The following is a 21,277-nucleotide window of genomic DNA, read 5'->3' as shown; positions in this document are numbered from 1 at the left end:
GTCGATGTGGAGCTCACCGTGTTGCAATAGACATGTCCAGATAGAATCGTGTTGGGAGACTGTGACCTTATTGCAACACTGCATGCATCTCTGATTAACATATTTGTGGGAGGGGAGGGTCTAATGTTTTCACATTTTAAAAAGGGCATTTGTAATCAAAACTAAGTCACATAGTAACACTAGTAAACTAGTCTACAAAGGGGTGAAACCGAAAAAAAGAGAATTATAACCGTACTTACTCACTCTACTGATGGCAATGGGTAACAATTTATCAATCTAAATGCATGTTCTTATTCATACATAGTGCCTTCAGAAAGTATTCACACCCCTTGACTTTTTCCATATTGTTGTGTTACAGCCTGAATAAAACATTTATTAAATTGAGATTTTGTGTCACTGGCCTACACACAATACCCCATAATGTCAAAGTGGAATTATGTTTTTAGATATTTTTACAAATGAATTACAAATGAAAAGCTGAAATGTCTTGAGTCGGTAAGTATTCAACCCCTGTGTTATGGCAAGCCTAAATAAGTTCAGGAGTAAAAATGTGCTTATTAGCAAGTCACATAAATTGCATGGATTCACTCTGAGGTCCCTCAGTCGAGCAGTGAATTTCAACCACAAAGGCCAGGGAGGCTTTCCAAGGCCTAGCAAAGGGCACCTAGGGGTAAAAATAAAAAAGCAGACATTGCCTTTGAGCATGGTGAAATTATTAATTACACTTTGTATGGTGTATCAATACACCCAGTCACGACAAAGATAAAAGTATTCTTCCTAACTTAGTTACCAGAGAGGAAGGAAACGGCTCAGGGATTTCAACATGAGGCCAATGGTGACTTTAAAACAGTTACAGAGTTTAATGGCTGTGATAGGAGAAAACTGAGCATGGATCAACAACATTGTAGTTACTCCACAATACTAATCTCAATGACAGAGTGAAAAAAAAGGAAGCCTGTACAGAATAAAAATATTCCAAAACATGTATCCTGTTTGCAATAAGGCACTAAAGTAATACTGCAAAAAAATTTGAGAAAGAAATTAACTTTATGTCCTGAATACAAAGCGCTTATGTTTGGGGCAAATCCAACACGTCACTGAGTACCACTCTTCATATTTTCAAGCATGGTGGTGGCTGCATCATGTTATGGGTATGCTTGTCATCCGCAAGGACTAGGGAGTTTTTTAGGATAAAAATAAACAGAATAAAGCTAGGCACAGAAAATCCTAGAGGAAAACCTGGTTCAGTCTGCTTTCCAACAGACACTGGGAGTCACAGGGCCAAATATACACGAGTTGCTTACCAAGACGACATTGAATGTTCCTGAGTTGCCTAGTTACAGTTTTGACTTAAAGTCATCTTGAAAATCTATGGCAAGACTTGAAAATCGCTGTCTAGTAATGATCAACAATCATCTTGACAGAGCTTGAAGAATTTTATAAAGAATAATGTGCAAATGTTGTACAATCCAGGTGTGTAAAACTCACAGCTGTATTCGCTGTCAAAGGTGATTCTAACATCTATTGACTCAGGGTTGTGCAAAAAAATTGCTACAAAATGTAAAAACATTTTTTCACTTTGTCATTATGGAGTATTGTGTGTAGATGGGTGAGAAAAAAACAATTTAATCCATTTTGAATTCAGGCTGTAACACAACAAAAATATGGAATAACTCAAGGTGTATGAATACTTTCTGAAGGCACTATTTAATTAGTTTATCGGGGTAAAAAAGAAACAAAATCCTATAGAATAATAAATCTAGTCAGGTTGACTAAATATATCAACCATCCATCCAAACAACATTACCAAGTCTCACTGCTACTCCATAGCTGCCCAAGAAGACGACCCATTGTAGTTTGGCACTGAGGAGTGAGCTGTGGGTATAGAAATGCCCAATCCCACAACAACCCCTAGTACCTACTCCTTATGGATAGGTGTAAGCAAACTGGTGAAAATGTCACCCAGCATATCTGAGCACAAGTTAATGCTATTACCATATTTCTTACACCTATCAAATTCTCTCAGATCATAGGGGAAAGTAGGGGTTAGGGACTAGGAGTTGATGAGGGATTGGGCGTACGAGGAAATGTTTGACATCTGATTTCACGGGGACAGGAAGACCAGAGTGCATTCTGACTTGACAGCCATTGAAGGAACTGACTAGATGGCTAAACTTGGCAGAGAGAAATGATTCAACACAATTCATTTCCAAAGAGGAACAAAGGAGATAGATTGGGTGGTAAAAAAAAAAGATTAGCTGCTTGGTCCGCCCCCGTTTTGTTACTGGCTAGAGCTCGTTGTCGGTGTGAGGAGTCTGAATGAGAGGAAGAGGAGTGGCTTAATGCTGCTTGGTCTTGGGCGTTGTGATTCTGCGCACCACACTGTAGAGAACCACAAAGTGCTGAAGAGAGAGAAAAAAAGTGAGAAAGACATTACCCAGCTAGCACATAATGTTCTGAGAACCATATATTTCTTAGAGCTTGGTGAGAGCGTAGTTGTCCTATGGTTATTTTGCATACAACCTTCCCACAACCTTCTGGGAATGGTGCAGGATACCGAGCTAGCACATAACGTTAAACACAGAACCATATGTTTCTTAGGTGGGAATTTCAATACTTCAGCATAACGTTTGGTTGGTTCTATTTAAAGTAATGTTCTGAAATTGTTCAGAGAACGTTAAAAAACAACGTTCTTCTGTGGGAATTTCAGTACTTACTATAAAACGTTGAAAGAACGTTCTAAGAATGTTATTTAACACCATACATTCCATTCTCAGTGTCAACAAAACACGCTATCCTCTATCTTGTTAAGTGTGGTCAGGTGTGTTGGCCATGCCCACAAATTGGCCACACCTGATCTTAATGAGTGCTGTTTTCCTTTGAAGTGGGTTTGTTTAAATAGACAAAAATGAACAGCTGGCTCCATCTTGGTGGCGCAGTGCTCTAATTCCATGGACAGAGAACAGAAGATCATAGGTTCGAATCTCCAGGACACCGTGCCACAAAAAGAAATGCGTTTGCATGATTAATGCCTAAGCAAATACATTTCCATATGTCTTATCTGTGCTTGGAGTTCAACAGTTATACCAAAATAAGCTTGCAGTGTTATTAAAAGTCTTATTGAAACAATTTATCAGAACGTTATTTAAATTACCTATAATTTCCATTTTCAGGGAACCACAGTAAAACATTCTCAAAACCTAAAAAGTAACGTCCCCAGAACAGCCAGATGTTACTGGTCAGGAAACTTAATGCTTCGTTCCTAGAACCAATGGGAAACCAAAACGTATGTTTCAATAACTTCCGTGGAACCAAATGTGCTAGCTGGGTATTGTTAACCTCTTAAATAACCAGGTAAACCGAACTGAGAAGACAGCATTCATCTGATTTACAGCAATGACCGGGGTAGGAGTTGCAGGGTTAGTCTAGGTCAACAGACTAATGACCAGACATCAAAATAAAATGAGTAGCCATCAGAATGCGGATGTTGTATCGATACATACCTGGATGGACAGATATATCACTCCGAGGTAAGCTGCGATGCAGAATGCCAGAAGCAGGTCAAAGATGGCTGGTTTCACCCTGTTAGGAAAGTGGGTATATAAAATGACAAGAGTGTAAAAGGGAGAGAAAAACAGATACAAAAGGAAGCTGAAGAGGTTTGAAATGAAAATCAATAGAGCATGCACTAAAGCTCAGCACTCTGAGGGCTAAATACAGGAGGCAGCCATAGAGCATGCACTAAAGCTCAGCACTCTGAGGGCTAAATACAGGAGGCAGCCATAGAGCATGCACTAAAGCTCAGCACTCTGAGGGCTAAATACAGGAGGCAGCCATAGAGCATGCACTAAAGCTCAGCACTCTGAGGGCTAAATACAGGAGGCAGCCATAGAGCATGCACTAAAGCTCAGCACTCTGAGGGCTAAATACAGGAGGCAGCCATAGAGCATGCACTAAAGCTCAGCACTCTGAGGGCTAAATACAGGAGGCAGCCATAGAGCATGCACTAAAGCTCAGCACTCTGAGGGCTAAATACAGGAGGCAGCCATAGAGCATGCACTAAAGCTCAGCACTCTGAGGGCTAAATACAGGAGGCAGCCATAGAGCATGCACTAAAGCTCAGCACTCTGAGGGCTAAATACAGGAGGCAGCCATAGAGCATGCACTAAAGCTCAGCACTCTGAGGGCTAAATACAGGAGGCAGCCATAGAGCATGCACTAAAGCTCAGCACTCTGAGGGCTAAATACAGGAGGCAGCCATAGAGCATGCACTAAAGCTCAGCACTCTGAGGGCTAAATACAGGAGGCAGCCATAGAGCATGCACTAAAGCTCAGCACTCTGAGGGCTAAATACAGGAGGCAGCCATAGAGCATGCACTAAAGCTCAGCACTCTGAGGGCTAAATACAGGAGGCAGCCATAGAGCATGCACTAAAGCTCAGCACTCTGAGGGCTAAATACAGGAGGCAGCCATAGAGCATGCACTAAAGCTCAGCACTCTGAGGGCTAAATACAGGAGGCAGCCATAGAGCATGCACTAAAGCTCAGCACTCTGAGGGCTAAATACAGGAGGCAGCCATAGAGCATGCACTAAAGCTCAGCACTCTGAGGGCTAAATACAGGAGGCAGCCATAGAGCATGCACTAAAGCTCAGCACTCTGAGGGCTAAATACAGGAGGCAGCCATAGAGCATGCACTAAAGCTCAGCACTCTGAGGGCTAAATACAGGAGGCAGCCATAGAGCATGCACTAAAGCTCAGCACTCTGAGGGCTAAATACAGGAGGCAGCCATAGAGCATGCACTAAAGCTCAGCACTCTGAGGGCTAAATACAGGAGGCAGCCATAGAGCATGCACTAAAGCTCAGCACTCTGAGGGCTAAATACAGGAGGCAGCCATAGAGCATGCACTAAAGCTCAGCACTCTGAGGGCTAAATACAGGAGGCAGCCATAGAGCATGCACTAAAGCTCAGCACTCTGAGGGCTAAATACAGGAGGCAGCCATAGAGCATGCACTAAAGCTCAGCACTCTGAGGGCTAAATACAGGAGGCAGCCATAGAGCATGCACTAAAGCTCAGCACTCTGAGGGCTAAATACAGGAGGCAGCCATAGAGCATGCACTAAAGCTCAGCACTCTGAGGGCTAAATACAGGAGGCAGCCATAGAGCATGCACTAAAGCTCAGCACTCTGAGGGCTAAATACAGGAGGCAGCCATAGAGCATGCACTAAAGCTCAGCACTCTGAGGGCTAAATACAGGAGGCAGCCATAGAGCATGCACTAAAGCTCAGCACTCTGAGGGCTAAATACAGGAGGCAGCCATAGAGCATGCACTAAAGCTCAGCACTCTGAGGGCTAAATACAGGAGGCAGCCATAGAGCATGCACTAAAGCTCAGCACTCTGAGGGCTAAATACAGGAGGCAGCCATAGAGCATGCACTAAAGCTCAGCACTCTGAGGGCTAAATACAGGAGGCAGCCATAGAGCATGCACTAAAGCTCAGCACTCTGAGGGCTAAATACAGGAGGCAGCCATAGAGCATGCACTAAAGCTCAGCACTCTGAGGGCTAAATACAGGAGGCAGCCATAGAGCATGCACTAAAGCTCAGCACTCTGAGGGCTAAATACAGGAGGCAGCCATAGAGCATGCACTAAAGCTCAGCACTCTGAGGGCTAAATACAGGAGGCAGCCATAGAGCATGCACTAAAGCTCAGCACTCTGAGGGCTAAATACAGGAGGCAGCCATAGAGCATGCACTAAAGCTCAGCACTCTGAGGGCTAAATACAGGAGGCAGCCATAGAGCATGCACTAAAGCTCAGCACTCTGAGGGCTAAATACAGGAGGCAGCCATAACGTCTACCTGTAAGCATTCATGGTCTGTTTGAGCTGATCGTAGAAGACAAACTCTGGGTCTCTGGGGGGGGAGAAAAAAGATTGCGTTTGTCACTGTAACATCATCCATTTCTAAACCATACAGGTCATTTGTTCAATGAACAACAGTAAATAGAAATACTGTAAAAAAAAAAAAATCACATCCGTCCCAGACTATTTGATCCTTACAAATGATCTTCTACAATAAAAGGAGTGATTCTGTCACAGTTTTTGACCACTACGAGTGCTCTTAGAAGTTCTGTGATTCCTCCACGGCAGAACCACTAGCTGTGGCCAGTCCAGAGGACCATTAACACCTTGTATTAGCCGTAACGCAGAGGTCAGTGACTGGTCACCTCTTGTCAGCCTTGACGTAGTGCCTGCGGACGTCCTTCAGGTACCGTCCCAGGTGGTACTCCAGGGTGCTGACCACGCTGCTGTCCTTGTCCACCAGCTGGGCAGCCCGCGGCTGGGCTGTCAGCCAGTCCACCACCGACGACAGCTGCTCCTCCTGCATCTGCTGGCCGTGCAGGCAACACACACAGACACACATACTCATAATCAGTGGCGTATAGTACACACCTTGACACACACTTGTCTTGTTAAGCACACACACACATCGTGACCCCGACTAACTGTCTATGCTATAACAGCTACACACTAACACTAGTCTAAGGGGACCACTGGTTGCCCACTGCTCAGGCCAAGCCTCAGGTCAAAGTCCTGGTGTGTATAGCAGCCTTTCAAAAAGGCTTGTTTAAGGTCATGTCAGAGACAGCACAGGGAGGGGACAGTAGGGTCAAGCCACGTTCAATCACTCACCATTTGTTCAGTGAAAATCTGTAGGTCACCTGGGGCACCCTGGACACACGAGAGAGAGAGAGGTCAAACCTGATGTGCAGGACAAAGAGCAACCCACACTGAACCAGAATATAAATGCAACATGTAAAGTGTTGGTCCCATGTTTCATGAGCTGAAAAAAAAGATCCCAGAAATGTTCCATATACACTAAAAGCTTATTTCTCTCAAATTTCGAGCAAAAATTTGTTTACGTCGCTGTTAGTGAGCATTTCTCCTTCGCCAAGATAATCCACCTGACAGGTGTGGCATATCAAGAAGCTGATTAAGCAGCATGATCATTACACAGGTACACATTGTGCTGGGGACAATAAAAGGCCACTCTAAAATGTGCAGTTTTGTCACAACACAATGCCACAGATGTCTCAAGTTTTGAGGGAGCATGCAATTGGCATGCTGACTGCAGGAATGTCCACCAGAGCTGTTGCCAGAGAATTTAAGGTTAATTTCTCTACCATAAGATGCCTCTAACGTAGTTTTAGAGAATTTGGCAGTACGTCCAACTGGCCTCACAACTGCAGACCACGTGTAACCACACCAGCCCAGGACCTCCACATTTACATTTACGTCATTTAGCAGACGCTCTTATCCAGAGCGACTTAGCTGATTCACCTGCGGGATCATCTAAGGGTGGTGGGGGCTGAGGAGTATTTCTGTCTGTAATAAAGCCCTTTTGTGGGGAAAAACTCATTCTGATTGGCTGGGCCTGGGTTGCCAGTGGGTGGGCCTTTACTTATCTAGGCAAGTCAGTTAAGAACAAATTCTTATTTACAATGACGGCCTACTCCGGCCAAACCCAGACGACGCTGGGCCAATTGTGCGCTTCCCTATTGGTCTCCTAATCACGGCCGGTTGTGATACAGCCTGGAATCGAACCAGGGTCTGTAGTGATGCCCCTAGCAATGAGATGCAGTGCCTTAGACCGCTGCGCCACTCGGGAGCCCTCGACTCCCATGGCTGCACCCCTGCCCAGCCATTTGAAATCCATAGATTAGGGCCTAATGAATTTTATTTCAATTGACTGATTTCCTCATATGAACTGTGACCAAGTAAAAACTTTGAAATTGTTGCATGTTTTTGTTCAGTATAAATATCGAAAGCAACATGAAAAACGGCCATCGACTTTCATGACGTGGCTTTTAATATTGAAAACGCCGACATGTTCTACTTTACCTTCTCTGTGAGGTTGTAGATGACTCTGGCCAGCGACTCTGCAATCAGCTTTGTGTTCCTGCTGAGCTTTCTCAGATCCACATGAGGTCTGTAACAGTACATCGCAGTTAAAATTCACAGTTCAATTATCCAGCAATCAAGAGCAGCTCAACTCTGCAACACACTGATGGAGAATGTGAGGGGAGCACAAACAGTCCACTACACTGGGCGGGGAGGTGGGGTGGGGGGAGGTGGGGTGGAGGGGAGGTGGGGTGGAGGGGAGGTGGGGTGGAGGAGGCAATGAGAAGGTTGGGAGGACAGACGGTTCACTACAGCAGGACGAAGGGGCACAATCCCAAATCAACCCAGTAGCCCAGTGTTTCTCAACCTTTTTTTATTTTATTCCAGGGGCCAGCAAGCCATGCTCCCATCTCCTTGAGGGACTGCTAACAATAAAACTAAACACAGTATTAGTAACAGTTCATACTCCGGCAAGCAACATCACTTCATCAGATTTTAAGCAACATGGTAGTAACTCCACCTTGCTGTGAGACAGATCTACAAAAAAGTCCCACATCTACTCTCTGATCTAAGTCCCAAAGGCAGCGGTGGAGGCAGGGGGGGAGCAATGTGCGCAGGCTTTCGTTCAATAGATCCTAATGAGCAGTTGATGCTTTGAATGAGGTGTGATAGGTGAGCTGGGCCTAGGCAGGGGTTGGGGGTTGTGGATGGGGGGGGTTGGATGCTTGGTCTCTTGGTCGGACTGCAGTAATAAACCCACCCAGCAGGGGGCTCTCCCGCTCCATGTTCAGAAGAGGGGGACACTGACCGCACGTCCATGATGCTGGAGCGCTGCACCTCGCGGTGGCTGTTGAGGTGGGACAGCGTGAAGGCCGGCAGCCGGCGGATCCCGAAGCGCTCGTGTTCCCACGCCAGTGTGTCGTCCGCCAGGTTTATCTTCTTGTGCACCATTGAGAACTTGACCTCTGGGTACTGGTTGGACGCCACCTGGGGGACAGGGGTTAGAGGTCCGAAAAACTTACAGTAGGGAACTTTGAGTGTACATGTAATGTGCTATGAGTGATCAATATATATATATATCATTATAAACTGGGCAGTTCGAGCCCTGAATGCTGATTGGCTGACAGCTGTGGTATATCAGACAGTATAACACGGGTATGACAAAACACTTATTTTTACTGCTCTAATTACGTTGGTAACCAGTTTATAGTAGCAATAAGGCACCTCGGGGGGTTGTGGTATATGGCCAATATACCACGGCTAAGGGCTGTATCCAGGCATTCCTCGCTGCATCCTGCGTAAGAACATCCCTTAGCTGTGGTATATTGACCATATACCACACCCCTCGTGCCTTATTGCTTAATTACACATCTGTGAATAACATGTGAATTTAAATGATATAAATATATATAGAAATAATTCTACAAAAACAGTTATCATCTATGAAACGTATGTGGTTGGTGTCCTTACAGTCTCCATCTCTTTGAGCAGGGCGTACTGGGCAGTTCCCTCTTTAGGGGGTTTGGACACGTGAAGGTGCAGATTGTCCCCGTTCCCCAGGGTGTCCAGACACAACACAAATGCCACATTGTCCTGCAACAGACTGGAGTCTGCAGAGAGGGAGGAAAGGATCGAGATAAAAGGGAGAAAGGAAAAGAGACAGACTGTTTACCTTGCCATATCTAACCAAATATACATTTCCATGATTCATGTATGCCCATTGTTTTGCACGCATGACCTCCATTTAATAACACTTGTGGCAGGGATCATGTTTCATTCCATTTCATTTCCAGTGTGTATTGTACAGATGTCCTTCTGTGTTCCACTGCAGCATAAAATACCCATCCTGTAACTGAGTCTACAGCCTTATCATGTGAGCTTAGTGTACCTGTATGATCCAGGTTGTCCTCCAGCCAGCGCTTGGTGCCTTGGTAGTTGAACTTCCCTCCTCCAGAGACAAAGAAAAGCAGGTTGTATCTAAGAAGACAGCAGGTGTGTTAGAAACGACAGGAGAGGACATTCTTATCAATGTGGATATTCACACCCCTTGACTTATTCCACATTTTGTTGTGTTACAGCCCGAATTCAAAACAGATTAAACATGTTTTTTCTCACCCATCTACACACAACACCCCATAATGACAAAGTGAAATTTTAGCAAATGTATTGAAAAAAAATACAGAAATATATAATTTACATACAGTACCAGTCAAAAATTGACACACCTACTCATTCTAGGGTTTTTCTTTATTTTTACTATTTTTCTACATTGTAGAATAATAGTGAAGACATCAACACATATGGAATCATGTAGTAACCAAAAAAAGTGTTATATATTTTGATTTGTTTTTTATATTTCAGATTCTTCAAAGTAGCCACCCTTTGCCTTGATGACAGCTTTGCACACTCTTGGCATTCTCTCAATCAGCTTAATTTTTTTAATTGAAACTTTATTTAACTAGGCAAGTCATTTAAGAACACATTCTTATTTACAATGACGGCCTACCCCGGACAACGCTGGGCCAATTGTGCGCCGCCCTATGGGACTCTTAATCACGGCCGGAAGTGGTTCAGCCTGGATTCGAATCAGGGACTGTAGTGATGCCTCTTGCACTGAGATGCACTTGGGAGCAGCGGTCTACCTGGAATGCAATTCAATTAACAGGTGTGCCTTGTTAAAAGTTCATTTGTGGAATTTCTGTCCTTCTTAATGCATTTGAGCCAATCAGTTGTGTTGTGTCAAGGTAGGCGTGGTATACAGAAGATAGCCCTATTTGGTAAAAGACCAAGTCCATATTATGGCAAGAACAGCTCAAATAAGCAAAGAGAAAAGACATTCCATCATTACTTTAAGACATGAAGGTCAGTCAATGCGGAAAATGTCAAGAACTTTGAAAGTTTTTTCAAGTGCGGTCGCAAAAACCATCAAGCGCTATGATGAAACTGGCTCTCATGAGGACCGCCACAGGAAAGGAAGACCCAGAGTTACCTCTGCTGCAGAGGATAAGTTCATTACAGACACATCTCAAAATCAACTGTTCAGAGGAGACTGCGTAAATCAGGCCTTCATGGTTGAATTGCTGCAAAGAAACCACCACTAAAGGACACCAATAAGAAGAAGTGACTTGTTTGGGCCAAGAAACACGAGTAATGGACATTAGACTGTGCTTGGGTCTGATGAGTCCAAATTTGAGATTTTTGGTTCCAACCACCATGTGTTTGTGAGAAACAGAGTAGGTGAACGGATGATCTCCGCATGTGTGGTTCTCACCGTGAAGCATGGAGGGGGAGGTGTGATGTGGGGTGCTTTGCTGGTGACAATGATTTATTTAGAATTCAAGGCACATTTCAACAGCATGGCTACCACAGCATTCTGCAGCGATACGCCATCCCATTTGGTGTGTGCTTAGTGGGACTATCATTTGTTTTTCAACAGGACAATGACCCAACACACCTCCAGGCTGTGTAAGGGCTATTTGAGCAAGAAGGAGAGTGATGAAGTGCTGCATCAGATGAACTGGCCTCCACAATCACCCAACCTCAACCCAATTGAGATGGTTTGGGATGAGTTGGACTGCAGAGTGAAGGAAAAGCAGCCAACAAGTGCTCAGCATATGTGGGAACTGCTTCAAGACTTGGAAAAGCATTCCAGGTGAAGCTGGTTGAGAGAATGCCAAGAGTGTGCAAAGCTGTCATCAAAGCAAAGGGTGGCTACTTTGAAAAATCTCAAATATGAGAAAAAAAGAAAACCTGCACACTGCTCTTGATAGTATAACTGCTCAGAGCTTCTGATGAAGGCCTTGAGGCTGATACTTAAAGCTCATTAAAGAGCAGTGATACTATCAAGAGCAGTGTGCAGGTTTCATCTTATTCAACTGTTACCATGCATCTGCAACAAAGATAGCTCAGATGTGCGAGTGCCTTGTGTATTAAGAATCTAAAATATGTTTTGATTTGTTTTACACTTTTTTGGTTACTACATGATTCCATGTGTTATTTCATAGTTTTGATGTCTTCCCTATTAATCTGCAATGTAGAAAATAGTCAAAATAAAGAAAAACCCTGGAATGAGTAGGAGCGTCCAAACTTTCGACTGGTACTGTAAGTATTCATACCGAGTCAATACTTTTTAGAAGCACCTTTGGGAGCGATTACAGCTGTGAGTCTTTCTGGGTAAGTCTCTAAGAGCTTTCCAAACCTGGATTGAGCAACATTTGCCCATTATTCTTTTCAAAATTCTTCACGATCTGTCAAATGGGTTGTTGTAGACAACCATTTTCAGGTCTTGCCATAGATTTTCAATTAGATTTAAGTCAAAACTGTAACGTGCCCACTCAGGAACATTCACTATCTTCTTAGAAAGCAACTTCACTGTAGATTTGGCCTTGTGCTTTACGTTATTGTCCTGCTGAAAGGTGAATTCACCAGATTTTCCTCTAGGATTTTGCCTGCGCTTAGCTCCATTCCGTAAATGTTTTATCCTGAAAAACTCCCCAGTCCTTAACGATTACATACATACCCATAACATGATGCTGCCACCACTATGCTTGAAAATATGGAGAGTGGCACTCAAAAGTGTTGTATTGGATTTTCCCAAACAAAACACGTTGTAGTCTGGACAAAAAGTGAATTGCTGTGCCACATTTTCTGCTGTATTACTTTAGTGCCTTGTCACAAACAGGATGCATGTTTTGGAATATTTTTATTCTGTACAGGCTTTGTTCTTCTCTCTCTGTCAATTAGGTTAGTATTGTGGAGTAACTACAATGTTGTTGTCCATCCTCAGTTGTTTTCTCCTACCACAGCCATTAAACTCTAACTGTTTTAAAGTCACCATTGGCCTCATGGTGAAATCCCTGAGCGGAGATTGAATATCTCTGTCAGCAGTTTTTTTTTTTTTAAATGTAACTACCAATAGCTTCCCTTCTTTGCGAGGCATTGGAAAACCTCCCCGGTCTTTGTGGTTGAATCTCTGGTTGAAATTCAATGCTCGACTGAAAGACCTTATAGATAGAACTATGCGGAAATGAAGTAGTCATTCAAAAATCATCATAAACACTATTATTACACACAGAGTGAGTCCATGCAATTTATTATGTGACTTGTTAAGCAAATGTTTATTCCTGAACGTATTCAGGGTTGATAACAAAGGGGTTAAATACTTACTGACTCAAGACATTTCAGCTTTTCATTTGTAATTAACTTGTAGAAATGTAGAAAAACAGAATTCCTCTTTGACATTATGGGGTATTGTGTTTAGGCCAGTGACAATCAAATCTTCAACCATTTTAAATTCAGGCTGTAACACAACATTTGTAAAATGTCAAGGGGTATGAATACCTTCTGAAGGCACTGTGCATGTTGGGAAAGCGAATGTCAAAACATACTGTGTAATATAATAGGGGAAAGGCTACAGTCAGTTAATGTGTCTCTGAATACAAGGGTCACGCAATCTGCAATTCCTCTGCAACACATAACACTGACATGTACTTTTGCGTCCTGACGACTGCACCTTTCTCCCCTGCTCGCTCTATGTAGGAGGGGCTTTGTGCAGCCTTGTTCCTTTTTACTAGTGATATGCAAACAGCCCATATGCAAAGTTACCAGTGGTTACTGGTTAGCTTTTTCCATTTGGTCAGTATGGAGAATACGCCAACACAAGAGCTCACCTAACACAATGGAGAACAGCCAGCGTGCCATTACATTTACACTAACGTGGCCCCTCGTCTCAAACAGCACTCACACCCGAGTACACTTCGTCTAGGAATCGACAAATGTCTTCTAAGAACCACATCCTTTCTACTCTATTACTAAAACTAATTGACTCTTAAAAGCGAAGTACTTTTGTGAACACAGGAAGAGCTTTTTTCTGACCACTGTAAGAGGTTTATTATTTTAGTTGTGAGTTTTACACGTGGAGTGCGATTTTCCTAAAGGGTGTGGAATGCTTAGACACAAGGAAAGAAACGTGTGGATAGCATTGTAATAAGCCTGATTTCTCTGAGGAGCTGTGGACCTTGCTCACCCAGCGTGTGTCCTCTTGTAGGTGTAGAGTCTGGAGAAGAGCCTGGCTAACTCCAGCAGCATAGACACCCCACTGCCGTTAGAGTCTGCTCCATAGGACAGCCACTGGACAGAACAACACCAAAGTCAACAAATTTAATTAGCATCTTCACTTCTGGTGGAGGAGAATTCTGCAACATCAATAAATAGAACTATGATACAGTAAAAATTATGATAAATATAGCATGGAATATATTGAGGTGTATTAAGGGAGAGCTGGGTGTACCGGAGCGACACCAAAGGAGTCGTAGTGAGCCACCAGGACGATGGTGGGCAGGTCCTCTCCTCCGGTTCCAGCCAGTCGCCCCTAGGAGAGGACAGAGACACAGTTATTAGACAAAAGTACATTGTGTATCAGTTCTATAACATCTCGAAACAACAATATACTACTACATTAATGTTCTGTGTTATGTCACGTTTCATGTGGACTCCAGGAAGAGTAGCCGCTGCTTTAGCAACAGCTAAATGGGGCTCCTAATAAAATACTAAATTTGCGGTCATCTTATATGAAAGTAAAGTATGTAGCCAAGGGTATGAGACTTAAGACAATAATTAAGACAGGCGTGGAATATCTACCACAAGGACTTAAACCCATTACGTGAAACAATGCCATTGACTGGTGGCCGTATGCATTAGGTAGAAAGGAACACTTGGGGCCTCAGGAAATCTACTGGGGTCCTAATCTCCTACTACAGGGCTAAATCCATTATTCCCCTGGGTTTGACACCTACCTTAGTTCAACACACACACACACACACACACACACACACACTAGAATATCATATAGACCCAAGAATGACACAAGGGTAAGAAAACGAACATGTTATTTGCTTCTAAATCACTTAACACCTTAAGTGTGAGCAGTGTGTTAATGTGAGTACTGTTCCACTGGTAGCCTAATATCATAAAATGTGTCACCCATTAATAAAAACGTGGATGTCTGGATTAAATGTCACAGAGCTACATAAAGCATTAAACAGATAAAGGATAGTGGTTTAACCTTAAGGATTCTCACCTCTAGACTGGTAATGGCCCAGTCACTCACTGCCTTGCTCTGAGCCCCACTCGTCACCATCTGAAAGCCATTGGCTGTGGCTGTGTGGATCAGCACTGTGAAGACATGGGGAAAAGGCGTCATTAAATCCCTAGAAAGAATTTCCTCTGACAGCGTTTCGACCGACAGTTTTCAACACAGTTTTTGTAAATGTCCTGCACCTTCAGCTGCAGAGGAGGAGCCCTGGGAGGAGGAGGAGGTGAGGGTCTGTGTGTAGATGGAGAGCAGCTCATCATCCTCCAGAGCAAAGTAAACCGGGACAACGGTCTCTGTGGCCAGCATCTCTGGCTCCAGCTCCATGAACTGCTACAATGTAGAGGAATAAGGAATGCCAGGCTATCATTTACAAGACAACAACACTACCAGGGCAGCAGTGTGAAGGTGAAACAGCATACCACTTGGACACGTTGGCCTACTTCACTCCAGCAAGTCTGGTTTTTCAAGCTTTGCTTTGAGTTACAACTGATAAGGAGGGAGTGTTGTGACTGACAGTTTTCCTTGAGACTAACAGAAACTAACTTTACAAGAACACCAAAGGAGGTCTAGCTTTAAAAGCAACTTAGGACCTTGCCTCTTGATTTGACTGGTTTGATGAACGGTCATAAAACCCACTCATAAGGCATTATAATGCATTATTACCTGTACTATGTCCTGCGGCATGGTGGACATATTCTTGGGGAGAATGATGACCACAGCCCCAGCAGACTGGCGCAGGGCTTTCTGGTATCTCTCATAGGAGAAGTCCACCAGCCGCATGATGACACAGCGGCGGCTTAGCACTTCCGCCTCCACAGTACGCGCCTCTGTGTTCAATATGGCATTCCTGGTACCTGGAATCACAAGTGGGATCAGGTCAGCTGGGGAGGGATGTGTGGAAACGCCATTGATGCTATGCTGTAGTAGTAGGCTACTAGGCAGGGCAAACTCGTTTTTGTGATTTCTGGTATTTCATCAAAATATATCAATCACAGCACCTTTTTTTTTTATAATTCAGATGTTTTTACCTGATTTAAGTACAATACCATTGGAAATGAATGTTGAAAGTTCAATTTATATTCCTAAAACTTAAGTTGAAAATTATGCCGCCACTGTTTCCTGTTCACAAGACATTTTGATAAATAGCCCAATGTCAAAACACAGTTTTGACGTGTCCAAATCAACAACAAGAAACAGTTTGTCATAGTGAAAATTCAAAACAGAAAATCTACACACACACACATATGCAACAATAGTAATCATATTACTTGGAATATTTTTTAAAGCTGCTTGTACACTGCACACGCACCAAAAACCCTGTTGTTTTGACAAGTGGTAATAAATCACTCATATTGATTAGGCGGGAAATCAGGTTGTACGCGCTGTTGATACTACCACAACTCAAATACCACATGGAAACTGGAGATATTTTTTACATCACTGTTTTCTATAACTAAGCTTTGTTGTACAATTAAAAGGTCAAATACACTGCATTTCAAACAGTCAGCAAAAATCGAATGAATTCAGGGCTTGTGAAATTATACGTTGGCTAAATATAAGCCTTCCACAACCATAAAACCCCCTAATAATTTAATCAAAATAGTTTGTTGTTTTTTTCGCAATAATCACTGATCTGGCTTTCAAGTCTATTAAAATGCCCTTTTTGTTACAAATTTAAGATGAACCAATCATAATGGACATTCACTTCTTGTAGCAGGCATTACAGAAAATGAACACAGAAATCCTGGTTGAGAATGAAACGACTGAACAGCACAGCAAGTAAGTGAAAGAAATAGATTTTGATTATGTTTTACTGGTAAACGGGGACAAACATAAATGGCAACAAAATAACATTTTGGTCAGTGTGGTGTGTGTGTAACCTTTATTTAACTAGGCAAGTCAGTTAAGAACAAATTCTTATTTACAATGACGGCCCGGACGACGCTGGGCCAATTGTTCGCCGCCCTATGGGACTCCCAATCACGGCCGGATGTGATACAGCCTGGATTCAAACCGGGGACTGTAGTGATGCCTCTTGCACTGAGATCCAGTGCCTTAGACCGCTGCGTCCATGTGTTAACTATTTAACTGTACTAGAACGCTTAAAAGGCCGCTAAAATGTTAAATATCGGTATCTTTTTTTGTCAAGGAAAATATTGGATATCGGTATCAGGCAAAAATGTCATATTGGTGCATCACTAGAAATAATTTTGTAAGAAGTTGGGTGATTAATAAAACAGATACAGTAAGATAGTATAACCTTGCCTAATTCCTCTCTTTAACTCAAATCTAGGTGAGGTGCCATATTTCAGTTAGATAGAGATATTTCCATTTGGATAGAGAGTCTTAACAGCCTTACAGAAAAAATCCCCAAAGCCAAATTTCTCAAGGGAGTGTAAGAGGAACTGATGCTCTACTGTGTCAAATGCTTTATAAAAATAAATTAAAAATAGCTATCCTCGGTTATTAGGTCTGAGTAGTCATGTATGTCTAATACTAGTCTGATATTGTTAGAAATATGTCTGTTCCTCATAAAGCAAGACTGTGTTTCATCAATGATTGCATCCAGGACTTCTTTAATTATTTTTGCAAGTAGTAAGGCTAATATCTTAGTCATTATTAAGAAGACAAACTTTTTTTTAGGCTTAGGTATCAGTGTTATTAACCCCTGACTCATTGTAGGAGGGAGAAAATTGTTTTTAATACTCTCTAAAAAGACTTCAAGTAGGAAGGGAGCTACTTGTTCAGAAAATAACTACAAGGTCAGCATCCCAGAGTCACCTCTTCACTTTTGAAGTTGAGACTGGTGTTTTGCAGCTGCTAGTTGAGGACTTGTGAAGCATCTGTTTCTCAAACTAGACACTAAGGTATTTGTCCTCTTGTTCAGTTGTGCACCGGGGCCTCCCACTCTTTCTATTCTGGTTAGAGCCTGTTTGCGTTGTTCTGTGAAAGGAGTAGTACACATTATTACACATTAGTAGTACACAGCATTGTACGAGATCTTCAGTTTCTTGGCAACTTCTCGCATGGAATAGCCTTCATTTCTCAGAACAAGAATAGACTGACGAGTTTCAGAAGAAAGGTCTTGTTTCTGGACATTTTGAGCCTGTAATCGAACCCATAAATGCTGATGCTCCAGATACTCAACTAGTCTAAAGAAGGCCAGCATATTGCTTCTTTAATCAGAAGAACAGTTTTCAGCTGTGCTAACATAATTGCAAAAGGGTTTTTTAATGATCAATTAGCCTTTTAAAATGATAAACTTGAATTAGCTAACACAACGTGCCATTGGAACACAGGAGTGATGGTTGCTGATAATGGGCCTCTGTGCGCCTATGAAGATATCCATAAAAAAAAAAAATCTGCCATTTCCAGCTACAATAGTCATTCACAACATTAACTATGTCTACACTGTAGTTCCGATCAATTTGATGTTTTTTTTTTTAATGGACACATGTTTTTGCTTTTCTTTCAAAAACAAGGATATTTCTAAGTGACCCCACACTTTTGAATGGTAGTGTAGTGTATATATATATATATATATATATATATATATTCCAGTTTATTTAAATCTATATATACAGTGCCTTGCGAAAGTATTCACTTCCCCCTTGGCATTTTCCTTATTCTGTTGCCTTACAACCTGGAATTAAAATAGATTTTTGGGGGGGGTTTGAATCATTTGATTTACACAACATGCCTACTACTTTGAAGATGCAAAATATTTTTGGGTGTGAAACAAACAACAAATAAAAACTTGAGCGAGCATAACAACCCCCCCCCCCCCCCCCCCCCCCCAGGAGCCACCTTTTGCAGCAACTACAAGTCTATTGGTATATGTCTCTATAAGCTTGGCAGATCTAGCCACTGGAATTTTAGCCCATTCTTCAAGGCAAAACTGCTCCAGCTCCTTCAAGTTGGATGGGTTCCGCTGCTGTACAGCAGTCTAAGTCATACCACATATTCTCAATTAGATTAAGGTCTCGGCTTTGACTAGGCCACTCCAAGACATGTAAATGTTTCCCCTTAAACCACTTGAGTGTTGCTTTAGCAGTATGCTTAGGGTCATTGTCCTGCTGGAAGGTGAACCTCCATCCCAGTCTCAAATCTCTGGAAGAATGAAAACATGTTTCCCTCATGTATTTCCCTGTATTTAGCGCCATCCATCATTCCTTCAATTCTGACCAGTTTCCCAGTCCCTGCTGATGAAAAACATCCCCACAACATGATGCTGCCACCACCATGCTTAACTGTGGGGATAGAGTTCTCGGGGTGATGAGAGGTGTTGGGTTTGTGCCAGACATAGCGTTTTCTTTGATGGCCAAAAAGCTAAATTTTAGTCTCATCTGACCAGAGTACCTTCTTCCATATATTTGGGCATTCTCCCACCTGCCTTTTGGCAAACACCAAATGTGTTTGCTTATTTTTTTCTTTAAGCAATGGCTTTTTTCTGGCCACTTTGATAAAGCCTAGCTCTGTGGAGTGTACGGCTTAAAGTGGTCCTATGGACAGATACTCCAATCTCCACTGTAGAGCTTTGCAGCTCCTTCAGGGTTATATTTGGTCTCTTTGTTGCCTCTCTGATTAATGCCCTCCTTGCCTGGTCCGTGAGTTTTGGTGGGCGGCCTTCTCTTGGCATGTTTGTTGTGGTGCCATATTCTTTCCATTTTTTAATGATGGATTTAATGGTGCTCTGTGGGATGTTCAAAGTTTCAGATATTTTTTTATAACCCAACCCTGATCTGTACTTCTCCACAACTTTATCCCTGACCTGTTTGGAGAGCTCCTTGTGCCGCTTGCTTGGTGGTGCCCCTTGCTTAGTGGTGTTGCAGACTCTGGGGCCTTTCAGAACAGGTGTATAGATACTGAGATCATGTGACACTTAGATTGCATCTGAAGGTAATTGGTTGCACCAGATCTTATTTAGGGGCTTCATAGCAAAGGGGGTGAATACATATGCACGCACCACTTTCCGTTTTTTTAAATTTTGAAACAAGTTATTTTTTTCATTTCACTTCACCAATTTGGACTATTTTGTGTATGTCCATCACATGAAATCCAAATAAAAATCTATTTTAATTACAGGTCGTAATGCAACAAAATCGTAAAAACGGCAAGGGGGGTGAATGCTTTTGCAAGGCACTGTATTATCCAGTTTATTTTGTAACTCAATCAGTTCCACCTTCTCCTCCCCCGAGAGGCCAGCTGAGGACCTCTGAGATGATCACCTTTTCCTCTTCAGCTCTTCTGGTCTTAGCAAGATTACTACCATATTTTATTTTGGGTCTTTGGCCACTTCAAATTTAAAGAGCTCCCAGTTGTTGCAATAAGATGCACAAGCCCTTTCCCAAAAATGTGAGAGAAGACATCGTAATGTCATTGTAACTGATCACAAGACAAATAAAGTGACCAAAGTGGAATATTACTACCAAAGGTATTTGTCATTGTAATGACTCCAGGCGCGTTCAGAGCCATGGCAAAGCCAAATATCGTTGCCCCACTTCCAGAAAGTTTGAGATGTATATCTGTTACATCTGCTATCCAACGCAGAAACAGATTACACATCCATTTTCAGTTAAAACCTTGCACATGAATTATACTACAATGATAGCATATCCTAAAATAACACTTTTATTTCCCATTTGACCCATATTTTAATTGCATAGACAATCAGGGGAAATCCAGTCACAAGCATATGAAGATGGCTTGCTAGAAGGGTGATGATCCTCCAGCTGCGCCCACATGCAGGAACCAATGGGATGCTAGGGGGGATGCCCACACGCAGGAACGCCCCGAATTGCGGGCCCCAATAACACACTGACACACTCGTTAGCTAGCGCGCTAACGTTAGCTAGCTAGGACTGTGCAATAACAGAGAGCGTTTATTTAGCGAAAGAGCTATGCCTTATATCGTGGTAGCTAACTACAGGACTGCATTTCCATTCAATAATTGCACCAAATACCATTTTTAAATGCTTACCGTACGGTTGTCCCTGCAGGTCATACTGCTGCATGCGGTACACGGTGAATTCATGTGCCGCTTCGGCTGGAAGGGGTGAGACGAGAATCAGCACCGCGGGGATAAACACAATGAAAGTCAGGGGGAAAGAGGACTTAAACATGTTATCGAACACCTCACTAGCCTCCTCAAACATCTTGATCTTGGTATTATGGTCTAAACAACAGTAAATTAATAATCTTGGCAGTTGCCGGATCGCATCTAGTCGCTAGCCTAGCTGTCATTCACCAACACAGTCGACACAAGTGGATTTTAATATGGCA

General features: G+C 42.7%; 1 protein-coding gene across 4 annotated transcripts; it reads right to left on the bottom strand.

Annotated features, from left to right (window-relative positions):
• Window positions 1-1,684: 1,684 nt before the first annotated feature.
• Window positions 1,685-21,277, bottom strand: LOC115158139 (nicalin-1). Of its 4 annotated transcripts, none has more exons than XM_029706720.1 (15): window positions 20,976-21,277; window positions 15,659-15,849; window positions 15,181-15,325; window positions 14,981-15,075; window positions 14,192-14,272; window positions 13,928-14,031; window positions 9,791-9,879; window positions 9,373-9,512; window positions 8,663-8,889; window positions 7,903-7,990; window positions 6,694-6,732; window positions 6,228-6,391; window positions 5,861-5,914; window positions 3,504-3,582; window positions 1,685-2,402 (listed from the first exon to the last, which is right to left on the bottom strand). In XM_029706720.1, exons 1-15 carry the CDS (start codon window positions 21,148-21,150, stop codon window positions 2,340-2,342), a joined length of 1,734 nt encoding a protein of 577 aa, XP_029562580.1. In that variant the 5' UTR covers window positions 21,151-21,277; the 3' UTR covers window positions 1,685-2,339. The 4 variants fall into 4 exon arrangements, with proteins under 4 accessions (XP_029562580.1, XP_029562582.1, XP_029562583.1 ...); XM_029706722.1 differs by having other exon boundaries at window positions 6,228-6,388; XM_029706723.1 differs by having other exon boundaries at window positions 8,711-8,889.

Source organism: Salmo trutta, chromosome 22 (genome assembly GCF_901001165.1).
Source record: "Salmo trutta chromosome 22, fSalTru1.1, whole genome shotgun sequence".
In the NCBI taxonomy this organism is placed as follows: domain Eukaryota; kingdom Metazoa; phylum Chordata; class Actinopteri; order Salmoniformes; family Salmonidae; genus Salmo; species Salmo trutta.
This window is presented reverse-complemented; position numbering and strand designations above follow the sequence as displayed.